At 37.8% G+C, this 16,732-nt stretch overlaps 1 protein-coding gene across 1 annotated transcript in view; it reads right to left on the bottom strand.

The window, feature by feature from the left end:
• The window catches only part of CAMK4 (calcium/calmodulin dependent protein kinase IV), a 225,476-nt gene that overhangs the window by 79,510 nt on the left and 129,234 nt on the right, over positions 1-16,732 (bottom strand). Inside the window, exons 4-5 of the mRNA XM_049647708.1 lie at positions 9,805-9,867; positions 7,545-7,627 (exon numbers count right to left, since the gene is read on the bottom strand). Coding sequence (XP_049503665.1) covers positions 7,545-7,627; positions 9,805-9,867 — 146 coding nt within the window. The remainder of the gene's footprint in view (positions 1-7,544; positions 7,628-9,804; positions 9,868-16,732) is intronic.

Below are 16,732 nucleotides of genomic sequence, written 5' to 3'. Positions count from 1 at the left end.
TCTTACACCATTCACAAAAACAAACTCAAAATGGATCAAGGACCTGAATGTAAAACGGGAAACCATCAAAACCCTAGAGGAGAAAGCAGGAAAAAAGCCTCTCTGACCTCAGCTGCAGCAATTTCTTACTTGACACATCCCCAAAGGCAAGGGAATTAAAAGCAAAAATGAACTATTGGGACCTCATGAAAATAAAAAGCCTCTGCACTGCAAAGGAAACAGTCAACAAAACTAAAAGGCAACCAATGGAATGGGAAAAGATATTTGCAAATGACATATCGGACAAAGGGCTAGTATCCAAAATCTATAAAGAGCTCACCAAACTCCACACCCGAAAAACAAATAATCCAGTGAAGAAATGGGCAGAAAACATGAATAGACACTCCTCTAAAGAAGACATCCAGGTGCCCAACAGGCACATGAAAAGATGCTCAATGTCACTCCTCATCAGGGAAATCACACTCAGATATCACCTCACACCAGTCAGAGTGGCTAAAATGAACAAATCAGGAGACTATAGATGCTGGCGAGGATGTGGAGAAACAGGAACCCTCTTGCACTGGTGTGAATGCAAAGTGCTGTAGCCGCTCTGGAAAACAGTGTGGAGGTTCCTCAAAAAATTAAAAATAGATCTACCCTATGACCCAGCAATAGCACTGCAGGAATTTACCCAAGGGATACAGGAGAACTGATGCATATGGGCACTTGTACCCCAATGTTTATAGCAGCACTCTCAACAATAGCCAAATTATGGAAAGAGCCTAAATGTCCATCAAATGATGAATGGATAAAGAAATTGTGGTTTATATACACAATGGAGTACTGCTTGGCAATGAGTAAGAATGAAATATGGCCTTTTGTAGCAACGTGGATGGAACTGGAGAGTGTTATACTAAGTGAAATAAGTCATACAGAGAAAGACAGATACCGTATGGTCACTCTTATGTGGATCCTGAGAAACTTAACAGAAGTCCATGGGGGAGGGGAAGAAAAAAAAAAGAGGTTAGAGAGGGAGAGAGCCAAACCATAAGAGACTGTTAAAAACTGAGAACAAACTGAGGGTTGATGGGGGTGAGAGGGAGGGGAGGGTGGGTGGTGGGTATTGAGGAGGGCCCCTTTTTGGATGAGCACTGGGTGTTGTATGGAAACCAATTTGACAGTAAATTTCATATTTAAAAAATAAATAAATAAATTTTAAAAATAAAAATAAAAAATCCTTTTTTTTGCCTTAGTCTGTTCTCACATTCCTGCTAACAAACTTCATTTCCTTCAAATGCCCTAGTCCACTGTCTCCCAGCCATTGTTAGGAGATAAATTTCTTTTCTACAATACTGTTAAAATAGAGCTTATCAAGTCTGAACTACTTAAACTACCCTCCCTTCCCCCAACACATTCCTATTCCCAGCCCTAGGCAACCACAGCTTTGCTTTTGGTCTCTATTGATGTGACCCTTCTGGAAATTCCATATAAATGGAGACATACAATATGCAGTCTTTCCTGTGTGTTTGTTTGTTTTACTTAGCATAATGTTTTTGAGGCCCATGTATGTTGTAGCATGTATTGAAGGAACATTCTTATTCATTGATGAATAGTATTGCACATTTTGTTTGCTCATTTGCCAGTTCATGTACAGTTAAGTTATTTTCTCTCCTGGAACACAGCACACGCCATATGCAGGCATCCATCCATGCCTGCAGTGCTGCCCCTGTGGAATTTGCAGGGTGAAGGGAAATGACAAAAACTTGCTGATGCCCATGATGTGCTGTGAGTAGCAAAGTCCTTTGTCTCCGACCCAGGAGTCTCATATCTTTTTCCAACACCCATGAAGGTATAACAGGCTAATTTACTAGTTTGTAAGTAGAGCAGAATTATATTCCAGCCCCAACAGTAAATCCTCTAACTGTGTTCTTCTTTTGCAACATTGTTGTGACTACTCCAGGTTCTTTGAGTCTTCTGCCTCTTGACTCTGCTTCAGAAGAAACTTTTTCTACTTTAAACAAATCCTTTTATCTGCCTCCAGATCTTATTCCCCTATTCCCCGGCATGTTGTTCCATATATAAGTCCCTCTCACATAGATGTTTCCTACCTCTCCAACTTGTGGGTTCCTTCCTATCAGCAAATAAATGTGTTCCCAGTGTGCCAGCTTAAAATAATAAATAAACCTCCATTTATCCTGTGTCTCCTACTACTACCTCACCTTTATCCTTCCCTTTATAGCCCAGCTGCTAGAAAGACTATAAATCTGGTCCAAATCAAAGTATATATTTTCTTCACATATAGCCAGATAAAACTGCTTAAAGAGAAGATGTATTTAAAATATCCATGGTTGGAAGCACCTGGGTGGCTCAGTCAGTTAAGTCTCCGGCTTCAGCTCAGGTCATGATCTCCTGGTTCGCAAGTTCGACACCACACAGGGCTCTGTGCTGACAGCTCAGAGCCTGAAGTCTGCTTGGGATTCTGTGTCTCCCTCTCTCTCTGCCCCTCCTCTGCTTACTCTCTCTCTCTCTTCCTCTCTCTCTCAAAAATAAAAATAAAACATTAAAAAAATTTTTAATTGAAAATTTTTTTAAATATCCATGGTTGAATATATACATATTAATATTTAAGTTAAGCCCCCACTGAAGTAAGACAAAATATCTCATTACTATTTTGAAGTTCTATTTTTAAGTACTAAGAGTGTTTGCATTTGCTTACATAGCAGCAGCATGACATGCTAGAATAGTCATATGCTTTGGAATCTGACATACTTGATTCCAATCCCATTAAACTATTGTTGTAGACCCAGTATAAGCTGAGTGACCTAACAGTAGTTAATAGACCTCTCTAATCCTCAGTTATCCGGTCAATAAAATGTATACATCAAGGCCTACCTTGTACATGTGTTGCCGTGAGGATTAAATGAGATCACGCTTAGTAAAATGCCCAACCATTTCCAGGACACCAACAGGCACTCGTTATAGTAACTAATTATCCTTTTCAGACAGATCTTATGGATTTTTCACTTTAATAACAATGATCAATTTTTGACACGACAGTCTTTATAAATTCAGACATAATCTGAGTTTGGTTTAACCACAATACCAACCATGGTACGACTCTGTGGAGACTGGGCAAGGAAAACCCTAAGTTCTATTTCTAGAAATTTTTCTAATGACCATGTCCTTAAAATTCCATTTCTGCCAACACTAAGAACCCTGAAATATTCAAGTGGAGATGACTGTTGGGGCTGATATACTAGGACTCTGTCAGGTGATTAAAAGGGTCAACGCATAGTTCCCAAACATAACTACTACTTCTCTTGCTTACTGACCACTTGCAGTTTTTAAAAAGAATATTTTCAGTTTGGAGAACTTAAAAAAAAGTTTGCAGTCAAATAGATAGGAGTTTCAAGCTTGGCTTTATGGCTTAATTTCTTCAGTTTATTCTCTTGAAAAGATTAGAATAATACCTCAAAACACTTGAAGAGCGATTGAGTGGGTTAAATACATATATAGCTTTGCATAGAACCAACCAATACATCATGGATTCTCCATAAATAGAATAAACATGAGTTTGCTCTCTGGGAAATGATTCGAAAGGAACTAACTGGATTTAATAAGAAAGACAGTGGGGCCATATGAGAAGGCAGAGCTGGACCAGAACATAGTCTGGATACCTAATTTGGGAAAATCATTTACCTTTACTCATCCTCAGTTGCCACATCTGTAAAGTGGGGACAATGCTTTTTCATCCTCCTTACCTTGATATAAAAGAGGAGAACACATGAGCATCTGGGAAAGGAATTTTAAAACCAAATATATTGATTTTTTGTTCTCAGCAACAGTGGGGTAGACAAGCCTCCAGGCAAGAACAATGAAAACAAGCTAAATAATTTTTTTTTAATATATTTGAAGACATCAGAGTTACCAAGAAAGTGAAGGATTTAGGAGCCAAGGTCCAGGAGGGAAGAAAAAACCCAGCAAAGCAAACTTAACATCTGATGCCTCCGCTTTCCCTTTAAAGGCATTTACTGCTTCAATATCAGTAGCTAACAGGCTGAAAAGATGAACAAAGCTTCTGGCCATCTCACAAGATGGAAGGAACAGAAGCTGGCATTTAGGGTGTGTCAAGAAAAAGGGCTTGGAACAACTCCTGGCTTAAATTGGAACCCTTAAAGATCAAAACCCTATGAGTAGGAGTTGATAAGAACTAGATCTCCCTTCAGGAAGCTCCACTTTGAATCAACCAAATACCTGATTTAATTAAAGTGATCTGCTCCTTACCTTAACTGCCTGCAAAAGAAAATCTGCTTTTTTGGAAGGTTACAGCATTTAAAGCCTCATATTCCAAAATGTTTTATATGTAATGTTTGGCATCTAAGCAAGCATAATCAGGCAAGCAAAAACCCAAGGTGAAAACAGAAAAAGCGAGGCAATTTAAAAATCCATAACATATTCTGATACTGGAGTTAGACAAAAATCAGGAAAAAATACTTCTTCAAAAATATAATTAGAAGACTATAAGTATACTTCTAACTTGGCTGCTTTAAAATACAATCATTCTCTGAAAAAAAAAAGGAAAATTTACTCTTAAAGCAAACAATCTCACACTTTGTCAATTTAAAAAATGCAGTGAATTTCTAAGAAGATGATTAGATTGAGAAAGATGAAGCAGAAAACCTCTGGAGCTTTCTTTTTCCCATCATGTCTCAATTTTGTAAAGGGCTTTCTGGGGGGATTTTCTTGTACACAAAAAAAATCACTGACTTGATTCCAAAATTTTTAATCAATTGTCCTGTGCACTTTACTATTTATATTCTACATGCAACAGCAGATTCCACTTGAATTTTTACTATGTTTAGTTTTTTAGAAGCACCATGGAATAGATTTTTTTGCTACTAAAATGCAAACATTTTGGCTCTAATGGGCTAACACAATCATCTCTTCATCAATTGTTCCATTAGTTAATTTATTAGAAACTATTAACGTCATCATTAGACCAGGAATGAATTTTGATCATTGCAATTAAATGAATTTGGTTCTGACTGAAGTACAGGAAAAAACAAAACAAAACAGTATTATGATTTTTAACTCTCAAGAAAGAAAGAAATACATGGATAATAACACAGGGTATATTTTCAACTTGATACAATTTTAAAGATAACTGTAGAATTAAGTAATCTAATGGAGAAACCAAGTTCATCTCAGATATGGCAATAGATATGTGGACAACAACATTCAAGGGGGAAAAAAGTCTGGGATCTAAGACCACTAAGAGTTTTTAAGTGATTGAGTGCTTTACTGGCTGTCTGCCATTCTTTAGATGTCTTCTGCTAAATCTGAATATTTCGTCCATTTACCTCTGTAAATGAAATTTCTCGACAGTATTTAGTTTTTCATTTTTATCTAGAGCTGAATTAACTCTGTCTCATCAAATCAACTAGACTACTACAAGATGAGAGAACAGAATCTTTTCATGAAAGGTTGGAGAGGGACAGAAAGGCTTAATTCCAAAATAGTTTGAACAAATAGAGGTAAGAAGGTAAATAGTAAGTGCTATTGGTAGATGATGGCTTTAGTGTGCCATTCCTGTCCTGTAGTTATTTACAGTTAAAGAACATGGCATTTCTCTCTGATAGACTATAATTAGCAGATAATATGTTAGTTCTCCTTAGAGAGACCTTCTTACTCCAAAGGCAGCAGAATTGAACTATAAATTGACTCTATTAATGTGCCTAAAGAAGAAATACGTCCATGAAAGAGTTAGCTATAGAGGTGTTAAAAAAGAAGCCATTTCTGGCAAATTCTGGTAGCATTCAAGTTAATCAGTCTAGAAGAGTCTTCACTAAACATAAGGAAACATGATGGTCTTTATTCTTACAGTGGATCAGTATCTCAGCTTCCTTAGCAACACAGAATCACTTCAAATTTGTTGAGTTTCAGAGAGGTTAAGTAAATCACTCTTAGTTAGCTATTTGTCTTTTAAGTCAAGATCTAGACATGAATCCAAATGCCACAAGAAGTATATGCCTTTAATTAAAATGTTGCAATTTTCTTTTTAACATTCATTTACTTTGGAGAGAGAGAGAGAGAGAGAGCATGTGTCAGGGAGGGGCAGAGAGAGGGGGACAGAGGATTCCAAGCAGACTCTGTGCTGACAGCAGAGAGCCCTGACATAGGAGCTCGAACTCACAAATCGCAAGATCATGACCTGAGGCAAAGCTGGATGCTCAACTGACTGATCCATCAGGTGCCCCAAAATATACAATTTTTAAAGTCTGATAAACCACATAACTTGTTCCAAGAACATTTCAATGTATATATAAAAAAAATTATTTATCTGTTGAAGATACACATGTAGCTCCAATCAAACTGGACCATTTTACTCCTTCCTATCTGAAGACCCAAATCTGCACTAGGTAACATTAAAAACAGACAGAACCTTTGAAAATGAACATGAATCTCTTTGGAAGCTTCATGCAGGCATCAAATTAAACTAGGTAGAGTCTGGGTGGGGAGGAAAGATAGGAGTGCTCCTCTCCTGACACCTTCTAACCCTATCCCCTTCAGATCTCTCTCTCCTTACAGTCTATTCATTATAGTGGTTGCTCATTCATTCAGCAAACACTGAGGATTTTACTATGTGCCAGGCACTCATGCTTTATCAGTAGTTCCCTCAATCTTTCTCCTGTCTTCTCTTTGCAGCCTACTTCTCTCTTAATGCATTCTTAACCAACAGGAACTTTGTATTAGTACCCAGCTTCTAACTCTTCCTCATATATGCCTACTTAGTCACTTTGTCTTCTTCCAATTCCATTCTCTTTTGACTACCCAAAAGAGCACAGCAAAGGGCTCCTAAGAGCCCATCTAGGTAAATAGGGAATTGTCCCAGAAAAATGGGGAAGGTGCGAAAGGCACGGAAACTTAAAGGTTGTGTCTCTTGTACATATTGTTTGCCTATATTATGCTCCACCAGGTTTTTAGGCATATTCCTTGGCATCCTCAAACCTCTGCCTCGAGTGATGAACAGATGACCAGACAACTGAAATTGGCTATAACTGGACATAACAACATAGGTTTTACTCTGCCTCTTGGAACTCTAAACAGCCTAATAGAGAAACAAGGCCTTAAAAAAATCATTTGAAGTGTATTGATTTTTATAAGCTTTTGGATCATAACAGAGAATACTATTACATGTTTAACTTTCTATAATTTTCATCAAATATTTTTTCATGAAACATTCTCATGAATGTTACTATTTAATTTAAATTTAGTATGTCTTTAGAAATTCTGTTTTTAATGGGAAAGTAAATGTTTGCAAGAGTAAATGGATATTACGGTGTTTCATTTTTCACTTACTAAGCATCCCAAATTTTCACACACCCACATCATATTAAATAACACTCTCCTTCCATTCTATACTCCTCTGAAGATATATTTCGGTAGGATTTATCAAGTGGTACGATGTGTCATTATGAAAATCATCAGAAGAAATTTCCCTTTGATACTTTTTTGGTGCCTGGAAACAAAACTTTTCTTGAGTTAGATTTCTAGGACCATCTTACCTGTCAAACAGTTCTCCTCCTGTGACGAGTTCTAGGACCAGACTGATTTCTGTAGGGGTTTCAAATATCTCTTTAAGTTTTATCTGGGGAAAGATATTAAAAATACATCAGAAATTCCTTATTTTCATCCTTCTAGGAAAGAGCTAACACTGTGACTAAAACAACACTCTCTGTAATAGCAATATATTGGATCATCATCAATAAAGTTTCCACATTCTGGTAACAGTAGCCATTTTTCACTCTCTGGTTGTTTTGACCAGTTACTACCTCATTTCTTTAAAGGTCCTTTTGAGTTTTTATATTTTTCTTTTTGACAATTCAAAGACAACTGCCCTAGAAACACTTTCTAAATTTTGCCAAAACATCAAAATTTCTGAAATGCTCTGGAATTAAAAAACGAAAGCAAACAAACAAAGCTTCTTGAGACATTTGAAAGCATCATGGTTGCTAGTGATGTAAATGCCTCTTTCTCCTGGAAGGGAACTTGGAATTAGGGGTCTGAGGCAGAACAGGACCAGGTTAAAGTCTGTCCATATGGAAAGGATACCTCTCAACAGCTAAAATGTTGCTGGTGGATGAAGGGATCTTCAGAAAAGTAGTGATGGCAGTGATCTGACTGACTATAACAAGACTCGCATCACACTCAGATAACTCACCCAATTTTGGATATTTTCCTCCGTATATCAGAGAATCTAGTGACCAGGACTCATCCACATTTGAGGAAAATTCTACATTGACTTGTTGTTGAAAGAAAAAGATGGATAATGTAAAAGTTGTGACTGTATGTGGCAAATTTTGTTAATTGCTTACCCAAAGCTCTTCTCCCCCTACTTTATTGCAAGCAGATTTTGTATAGAGAAGCAAGATGCCTAGCTTCAAATTATGGATCATGATTGGTCTAAGCCACCTAGGATAATCCTGCCCCAATTTTCCAGTTCCATGCAGTGAAGAGGGATGATCTTGTGGCCAGATTTGGCCAATAAAATCTGAAGAGAATTCTGATGCAGCTGGAAATTTTGAAAAAGCCTCTACTCTTCTCATCATACTCTGCTGGCGAAGCCTTTTCAATTCTTTCTTTCTTTCTTTCTTTCTTTCTTTCTTTCTTTCTTTCTTTCTTTTAGAGATTATTTATTTTGAGAGAGAGATAGAAAGAGAGCAGGGGAGGGGCAGAGAGAGAAGCAGACAGAGAATCCCAAGCAGGCTCCATGCTGTCAGTGCAGAGCCCTACCCAGGGCTCTATCTCACAAACTGTGAGATCATGACCTGAGCTGAAATCAAGAGTTGGATGCTTAACCGACTAGCCACCCAGGCATGCTCCAGTTCTTTTTGTCTTGAGTATAGGCCTGAAGACCTGTGAAAACTGTGGAGCAGCCATTTAGGACAATGAAGGAACAGCGTGAGGGTGGAAGATGTCTGGGTCCTGAATAGCATCACTGAGGAGCTGAACCAATGCCAGCAACTGCCTGCCTTCTGATTATAACATAAGAAAATACATGTTTACACTACCATATTCAAGTTTTCTGTTACTTATAGCTGACTGCATTGCTAACCCATACATTAAGTTTTAAGCACTTTGCTTGGAGCCTAACTAAGCATTGTAGGTCATCCTCCTAGACACCATAACTTTTTCAAGAAATGAGTAAAATATTGTCTTTAAGTAGTTGGCTCAGTTCAAGTTATGGCCTGGAAAATGATTTTGTTCTTTTCACTTCATTGGCTCCAGAAAGCTTTTTGCCAGACCTTTCCCTCAGCACCTTTGTCTGGACATAGCCTAGAGCAGAGCTTCTGAGGACATGTTATTTTCCCCATTGAAGTACATCATTTATTTGAATCTTCACATTGTTTCTGAAGTAGATCCTCTCTCAAAGGAGACTGAAATGACTTTGGAAAGCAATGCATTTTCTTCACAGGCTTTTTCAGCAATGGCATATTAATAAGATAGACACACAAAAGGAAGAAGCCAGTGTTTTCTTAGAGTGAAACAAAACTTCAATTTTTAGTTACCCTTTCATGCATGAAAACAAAGATGGCATGTATTGCCGATCTGTCCATTTTGAGACTCTTTTGAGGGGTATTATTTTTTCAGATTTATTCAGCTGCTGAATTAAAAAATGTGAGCAGATAAGGACAAGGGGTAGGCCACGGCTGCCTAATGGTGGTGGAAGAATCCCTATCTCATTAATAGCATGGCCAGCAAAGAAGAAAAACCCCATTCTATAACTTTAAAAATTTTTGAAATAGAAGATTAAAAATGACTTACAATGTTTGGATGTGAGAGGCGAAGAAGAACTCCTATCTCAGTTCTTACGATTTTTTTGTCCACCTAGAAGGCAAAATGAAAGAGAAAAACTGAAAGAAACTCCCACCTTAGAAATGTCTTAACTGTGGCAGAGAATCAGAAACAGCAAAAACCACCTGGGTGAATGGGGAAATTGGTAGAGGCTCATTCCTGAGCTTTTTTGTGTCTCTTCCTTCCTCCTACTCCACCTTTTTTTTTTTCAGTTGCATGTCTTTCTTCTCTGCTTCAGACATAAAGTAGAACTAGTTACAAATGTGGATCACAACTTGTCAGACCTCTTGCTTGGCCCTATTTAAAACACCACTACTCTCACCACTAAGGCAAAAAGTTCATCTCAACCTATGTCTCCTCCTCCTCTTCACTTCTCTTACGAACCCTTGTCCCAACCCCACTGGGTGGTCAATCACTTCACCTGCCTTTCTTTCACACAGGTGGGCACGTAACCCAGCCAAACCAATCAAAGTACTCCTCCCTGGTCACCGTGGTTGAGTCACAAATACCCACCAGATCCAAGTCATCCCAGTCGGGGCCCTCACCAGAAATTTTGCTCAAATAATCAAGAAAGATGCATTCCCTTTTTCTCTGAAATTGCGAGAGCCAAAGGGAATAGAGTCTGCTACTACCAGTGACCATTAAAAAACATTTTTTTTACATTTATTTATTTTTGAGAGACAGAGTGAGACAGAGTGTGAGTGGAGGAGGGGAAGAGAGGGAGACACAGAATCTGAAGCAGGCTCGAGGCTCTGGGCTGTCAGCACAGAGTCCAATGTGGGGCCCGAACCGATGAACTATGAGATCATGACCTGAGCTGAAGTCGGACGCTTAACCAACTGAGCCACCTACCAGGGACCATTTTTAATACTCTACGTGTATTAAATGAAAGATCTTTAAAAAAGAGAGGCATTTCTAGAACAGCCAGATGACATGACAGATCTCTTCCAAAAAGTTCTTGCCGTGCGCTCTATTTCAGTTTCGGCAGATGGCTTATGAAGAAAATTTGGATAGAGAATATTTTCATTATTTTTTTATTATTTTTTTCCAGCTCTGAGGTATAGTTGGTATCCAAAAAACCCCCATATAATTAATGTATACAATTTGGTGAGTTTGGACATATCTCTATGCTTGTACTAATGAACATAACCTCTAAAAGTTTCCTGTGTCCTTTTGTGTTGTGGTGTGTGTGTGTGTGTGTGTGTGTGTGTGTGGTAAGAACACTTAATATGAGATCTACCCTCTTAAAAAACATTTAAATGCACAAGACTGTATAGTTAACTGTAGGCATTATGTTGTGCAACAGTCTCTGGAATTTACTCATCTTGGATAACTGTAACTTTGTACCCCCTTGAACAACTCCTCCTCTCCACGCACCCACTGGTAACGATTCTATTATCTACTTCTATGAGTTGGCCTATTTTAGGTGCCTCATATAAGAGGCATGCAGTGGATACAGATTATTTTTATCACAATCTTCGCTTCAGGTTAATAAAGGTTTCCTCATTATTACAAAATAAACATAATGTTCATTATCGCATAATGCTTTAAAAATTTTTAAGAACTTGAGTGTTTCTTATTTAAGACTGTTACTATTCAAGACTAATGTAACACTGTGTGCCAACTGTACTTAAATAATAATAGTTTTTTAAAAACAGGGAAAAAAGACCGATAGTATTCAAATTTATTCTCACTATACATTTAGAGTTTATGTAATATAAGGTTTCCTTCTTGTTTTCATAGATTTCTAATCAATATAAAGTAAGTCAGTGGGATCCTTTAATTTTTTAACATGATATATTGATATTAAACAAATGCTTTTCTAATAAAATTATGCATTTTAAGCAAATTTCTTTTTTTACCATGCTGTGTCCCATATATTACATATTGGGATGAGTTTTTAAACATTTTTATTACATTTTAGCTATTTGACAATTAATTCATCTGAACTGTAGAAATGCTGAGAACACACCAGATTGCTTGGACTGGCAATCTTCTGATATAGTTACTTGCTTTGAATTCAGAACTAATTTCTTTTTAAAAATAATTTTTAAATGATAATTATTTTCCCAGTGTACTCCAGATCAATGGTTCTCAAATGTGATGAGAGGACCCTTCAAGATCCCTGAGATTCTTTCAGGGCATATGTGAGGCTGTCTCTTTTCTAGTTGCATATCTGAGTAAGGCTAGATTTTTATCTGTACTTGAAACAAAACCACAAATGGAATGCAGAAGCAGACGAGAATCAAATGTTCTTCTCTTAAGCCAGATAGGAAAGAGATTTTCAAAATAATGCTACTCTTCTCAAAAGTATTTTTTAATTTTGGAAAATATAGTTATTTTTCATAAAAAATACTATTTATGTCAAAATGTAATGGGTTTATTATTGTTATGTTTTTAATTAATTAATACTTTAAAAATTCTGTTCTAATCTCTAATATAGCAAATGTTTATGGCATTTGGAATCTCAATAATTTGAAGAGTATAAAGGGTTCCTAATGCCCAAAAGCCTGAGAATTACTATTCCAGAAAATTTAACATCATACATTTTAAAATAGAAAGGCGACAGAGAAGAACAAAAATTTAGTAATAATTTAAGTGAAAGAAAAAATGCGAACACAGTCTCCTTTCTTCTCCCTTGAATGCTGAAGCCTAGGTCAAATCAGGTGCAGGTCATGTCTTCAGTGGACGCTGAGAAGGGAGTAGCAGATAAGAATCGTAGAAGAGGGAACTTAGAGAAAAAATGGAGCATCAAAAACCAATCCAAAGAGAGTAAATTGAGTGACAAAACCTTGACTACAAGTCAAAGTGATGCCAACCAAAGAAACCAATAGGAGGTAGAGCTGAAAGGGAGAAGTTGACTAAAGAGAAATGAACAGATACATGACTGAGAAACCAGAACAAGACAAGACTGAGGTCAGAGTCTTTCCCAGATAGATATGCTGAGGGCCATTTGCTTTCTTTTTGAAACGAAGTCTCAGAGTTTGGTACAGGTGTCACATCTTGAAGGTCACACAGGTGTGTATCTTGACCACCATATCTCTCACATCTTTCCAATATTTCTCTTGTTCCAGAAGTTAGTATTTCCTTCCTGCTTCTGACTTCCCCCTCCAAGCTCCTGGAAAGGTCAGGAGGGGGACTGAGCCCTGACCCTGCCACTCACAATAAGTGATGTTTTTCTAGAAAATAACAGTCAAGCACACCATAAAAGTCAATGGGTAACTATCTGAACAGTCATTATTGCTACTTGAAATTAGCTTCCAAGTGCTACTATAATTAGCATCTTCAGAAGCGTCAACAGATGGCTTTAACAAAGCAGCATTACAATACTGAAACCCATAAAATTACCTTCAGTATTTACAAAATACCTTGAAGAATGATAGTGTTTGGTTACTAACAATTCACAATTATAAAATATATAATGTATGTTACTAAAATTCTAAGGTAGGGGATGTATTTTAGCCCAGGTTCCCCAGCAAACAAATATGAGGCAAGGATCAACACGCTGGTGTTTTATTAGGAAGGTGCAGTCAGAGTGGGAGAAAATGGAAGTACGGTGAGGTAACAGGGACACGATGCAGTCAGCACACTGACTACTGTGTCACAATGAGCTATAAAGAAATAGCAGGTCATACGGGCAGTTGCAGCCAGTTGGCATACAGTACTTATCCAGAGAAGTTTTACCTGACTATCATGATTGAAGAAGTTCATAGGAGGGACCCCAGGCATCTGCCCAGGGATCTCCTTATCCTGTTTCCCACCGGTGAAATCTCACCTTTTGGTGTTAACTTTTCCATACTTTCAGGTTGCATATCCAGTCTCTTTGGCAGTCGTGATGCTATACCCCTCCTCATAAGGTATTATGTCCCATTCAAATCCAGAAGTGGCTGGAAGGGCTAGAAGTTTCAGGTGTGTGTCTGGTTGGCCTAACTGCATGAAGTAGCTAGTGGGCAATCCAGCTTTCCCTGGTCTGGAAGACTGGTAGACAGAAGGAATCTGGAGAAGCCCATAGGAATTTCTCCAGTCACGATGCGTTCTTGAGTTTTTATCAGTCACAAGGTAAACCAGATTGACAACAATAGGATTACATTCCTGCCTCTCTAATTTACTGCATTTTACTGCTAATCATTAAGAGCTCTGTCTTCTACTTACATTGTGTCATTGTTCTAGTTACCAATTTGAATGGCTTGGGCACATGGGGTTTTTCTTAAAACCTATTTTAGCTCCCCTATTTAAATTGCCCTAAAAATTCAAAGAAGTATTTCCTTTCATCTCCATAAAGTCACTTTTGAAACATTCAATTTTAATAGCTTTTGAAATACTTTCAATATAAAACATATTTTTGAAGATTATGCATATGAAAAATATTAATGAAATAATTTAATAAAAGTGGTTACACAGATGTGTACACTTTTAATACTCCATGGAACTCAAGATGCCTTAATATTGAAAGAAATCCCAATTTTGCTATCTGCCTCCATGGGGGGAGAAAAAGAAACAACAAAATGTATGATTATAGAGTAATCTGAGAGAAAAAGTTTCCACTGTCAGAAAACAGTTGATCAAACACGGACCCTTCATTAAGATACACAGCAAAAACACTCCTGTGCTGGGGCTGAGAAAGTTGTAGAAAAGAAGGGAGGGAGGATTGAAAAATACGTGAAGAAGAAGTAATGAGGGCTTACAGAAAGAAAAGGAAACCCGTTTCTGCATTGTGGGAGTGACAGATGGAGACAGGTGGTAAAGGAATTGGGAAGGAGAGGATTTTTAACACCAGATCTCTGGTGAACTTGAGCCGCTTGGCCATCTCAGATGTGGCCTAGATCCGGACTCTGGAATTTTAAGTACTCTTGGTGAGGTGGGGTGACCTATATGAGTAGAGACCACTGCTCTAATTCTGGGACTCAGTCAAGTACAGTGGCATCTCCACATCAAATGCTCAGCCTCATCCCATGTTCTTTGCAGGAATCGAGACCATAAATCTTGTTTGTCTATCTATTCTTTCTCTGGTTTCTTAGGCTCATCTGTGGTTTGCACAGTGACCAAAGAATGGAATGTGAAGTACAGAACTGTGCTCCTCAAATACTTTGTAGAAAAAGGCAAAATACACATTATTAGTGGATAAATAAATAAGAAGTCAAGTGTCTTTAAATTTTCACAGCAATTCTCTTCTGCATAGCTTCTGCTTAATTTAGCATCCTCTTTTCTGACATATCAACAAGTACATGTCAGCACTAACATGCTTGATGAAAAGACTTGACAGCTGGCACTTTGTTAAGTTCAAGAATGACGGTTTTAGCCTACAAGGATTTAAAAGGTAAGAATTGCTGTATGAACATGCAAAAATCAAATGTGGGACACAGATAAAAATACTGAGGCTCGTATCTCCAACCACTGTGGAATTTTAACAAAGTCTGATTATTCTCTCTATATTCTTGATCTAATAGAAACCTGGACATCTCATGATACCTTACTTTTCTCATAGTCCTCTCAAGGGGTGTCTTGTTTTTGTCCCAATAGGAAATATATCACAGGCCTGGAAGGGTAGGTGTCCTTCTTGTTCTTCATTGCTATCTCTAAACCATTTTCCTCCCTTGTCCCCCTAAAACCTCAGCTGTTTTAAAATGTCTGCCATCAGCCAACACAATTTGCAACCTCTTTTTGTTTTAGTCATCTTCCTATCTCTTTGTTACTCATCCTATACTGAAGATTTTAGCAGGTTTCAGCAACTTCACCTCAACCACTGATCTGTCATCATTCCTAACAACTTCAACTTTCATGTGAATGATCCCATCAACATCCTTGCCTCTAGTTTCTTTGCTATTTCCTCAAATTCCAACAATTTCTTCCTCTCCTCCCTCCTAGTAACCCATTCCCATGGTCATATTCCAGGCTTTATCATTATCATCAATTGTACCCCTTCAAAAATATTGATTTCAAATAGCATACTCTCTGCTTTCTACTTCCTGTCTTTTTAGTTCTTAGATTCCATGGTCCATTAGGATAAGCATGGATGTGCATATTCCCCCAAATCCTTTGCTCTTATTGGGGTTTGCCAAGAAAAACGCTTAAGTTGGTCAAACTTTACTTTTCTTTCACTCCATGTCTGTGAGTGAACTGAAGTGTCCGGAATAAGGTGCACAACCATCTTGACTTGTTCCATTTTTAATTTATGACCCCAAATCTCAGGGGACCCTCAGCTCCTCACTCTACAACAGAACACTTTACACTCTGTCTCCTCTAACATTCAATACACCCTCCTCCCTTCACTCTCCTATCACAGCCTTGCTTCTAATCCACTGAGAAGGTATAAACAACACAAAGAGAACATAATCTTCTCATCATTCAATCTATCAGTCTATATACATCTGTATCCAATTAACTTCATCCATTAATTCCACAAATACATGTATTATATATATATGTATATACATTTAATGTTTACTTATTTTTGAGAGAGAAAGAGGCAGAGTGCAAGTGGGGGGAGGGCAGAGTGAGAGAGGGAGATACAGAATCTGAAGCAGGCTCCAGGCTCTGAGTTGTCAGCACAGAGCCAGACACAGGGTTCAAGCCCACGAACTGCGAGATCATGACCTGAGCTGAAGTCAGACACTTAACTGACTGAGCCACCAAGATGTCCTCTTCCACAAATATTTTTGAGCACCCACTATGCAGATGTTATTCTGGCCATGAGGATATAGCAGTGAACAAAATGGATAAACTTCCTAGGAATTTTATGTCCTGAGAAGCTTATGTTCTACTGAAGACAAAAACAGACAAACAAACAGTCCAGAGTTGATAAATACTAAGGAAAAAAAAAAGGTTAAGGACATAGGATGGCGAAGGGTGCTGTTTGAGATGGAAGGTCAGGAAAAGTCTCTCTGATAAAGTGACATGG

Source organism: Panthera uncia, assembly GCF_023721935.1.
Source record: "Panthera uncia isolate 11264 chromosome A1 unlocalized genomic scaffold, Puncia_PCG_1.0 HiC_scaffold_17, whole genome shotgun sequence".
In the NCBI taxonomy this organism is placed as follows: Eukaryota; Metazoa; Chordata; class Mammalia; order Carnivora; family Felidae; genus Panthera; species Panthera uncia.
Note: the sequence above shows the minus strand (reverse complement) of the source record. Positions and strands in the feature narration are given on the sequence as shown.